General features: G+C 71.2%; 1 protein-coding gene across 1 annotated transcript in view; it reads right to left on the bottom strand.

The window, feature by feature from the left end:
• SYT7 (synaptotagmin 7) overlaps positions 1 to 462 on the bottom strand; it is a 34,637-nt gene that overhangs the window by 23,898 nt on the left and 10,277 nt on the right. The window contains 1 exon segment of the mRNA XM_019474702.1: positions 122 to 252. Coding sequence (XP_019330247.1) covers positions 122 to 252 — 131 coding nt within the window.

Raw genomic sequence — 462 nt, 5'->3', positions numbered from 1 at the left:
GGCGGCAGGCGGCAGGCATTGCCCCCCAGGACCCCCACTCCCAGGACCCTGGGAAGGGAGGAGGGGTGCCCCGTGCCCGCTCCCCACCCCGGGGGCACCCGGCCGGCGCGGGGACACTTACCAGTTTGCGCTGGCACCACTGGCAGATCCCGCAGAGGACGATGGTGACGCTAAGGCTGACGGTGATGATGGCTGAGACGAGGAGGACGTCGCGGGAGGGAGCCCCTGCGGGGGAGCAGAGCAGAGCCGCCGCTCAGCGAGGGGACGGGGAAGGGGGTCAGCCCCCCGCCCGGGGGTGTCCCCGGCGTGGGCATGAGTACAGCACCCTGCACTCAGCACCCAGGGAGAGCTGGGCAAGAACAGGGAGAGCGAAGAGGGGGAACGTGGTCCAGCTAACAGGCTCCAACCCCGTCATACGAAACACCCCGGCATGGTGGCCCCCCCCCCCCTCACGCCCGCTCT

Source organism: Aptenodytes forsteri, unplaced genomic scaffold (genome assembly GCF_000699145.1).
Source record: "Aptenodytes forsteri isolate BGI_AS27 unplaced genomic scaffold, ASM69914v1 Scaffold429, whole genome shotgun sequence".
In the NCBI taxonomy this organism is placed as follows: domain Eukaryota; kingdom Metazoa; phylum Chordata; class Aves; order Sphenisciformes; family Spheniscidae; genus Aptenodytes; species Aptenodytes forsteri.
Note: the sequence above shows the minus strand (reverse complement) of the source record. Positions and strands in the feature narration are given on the sequence as shown.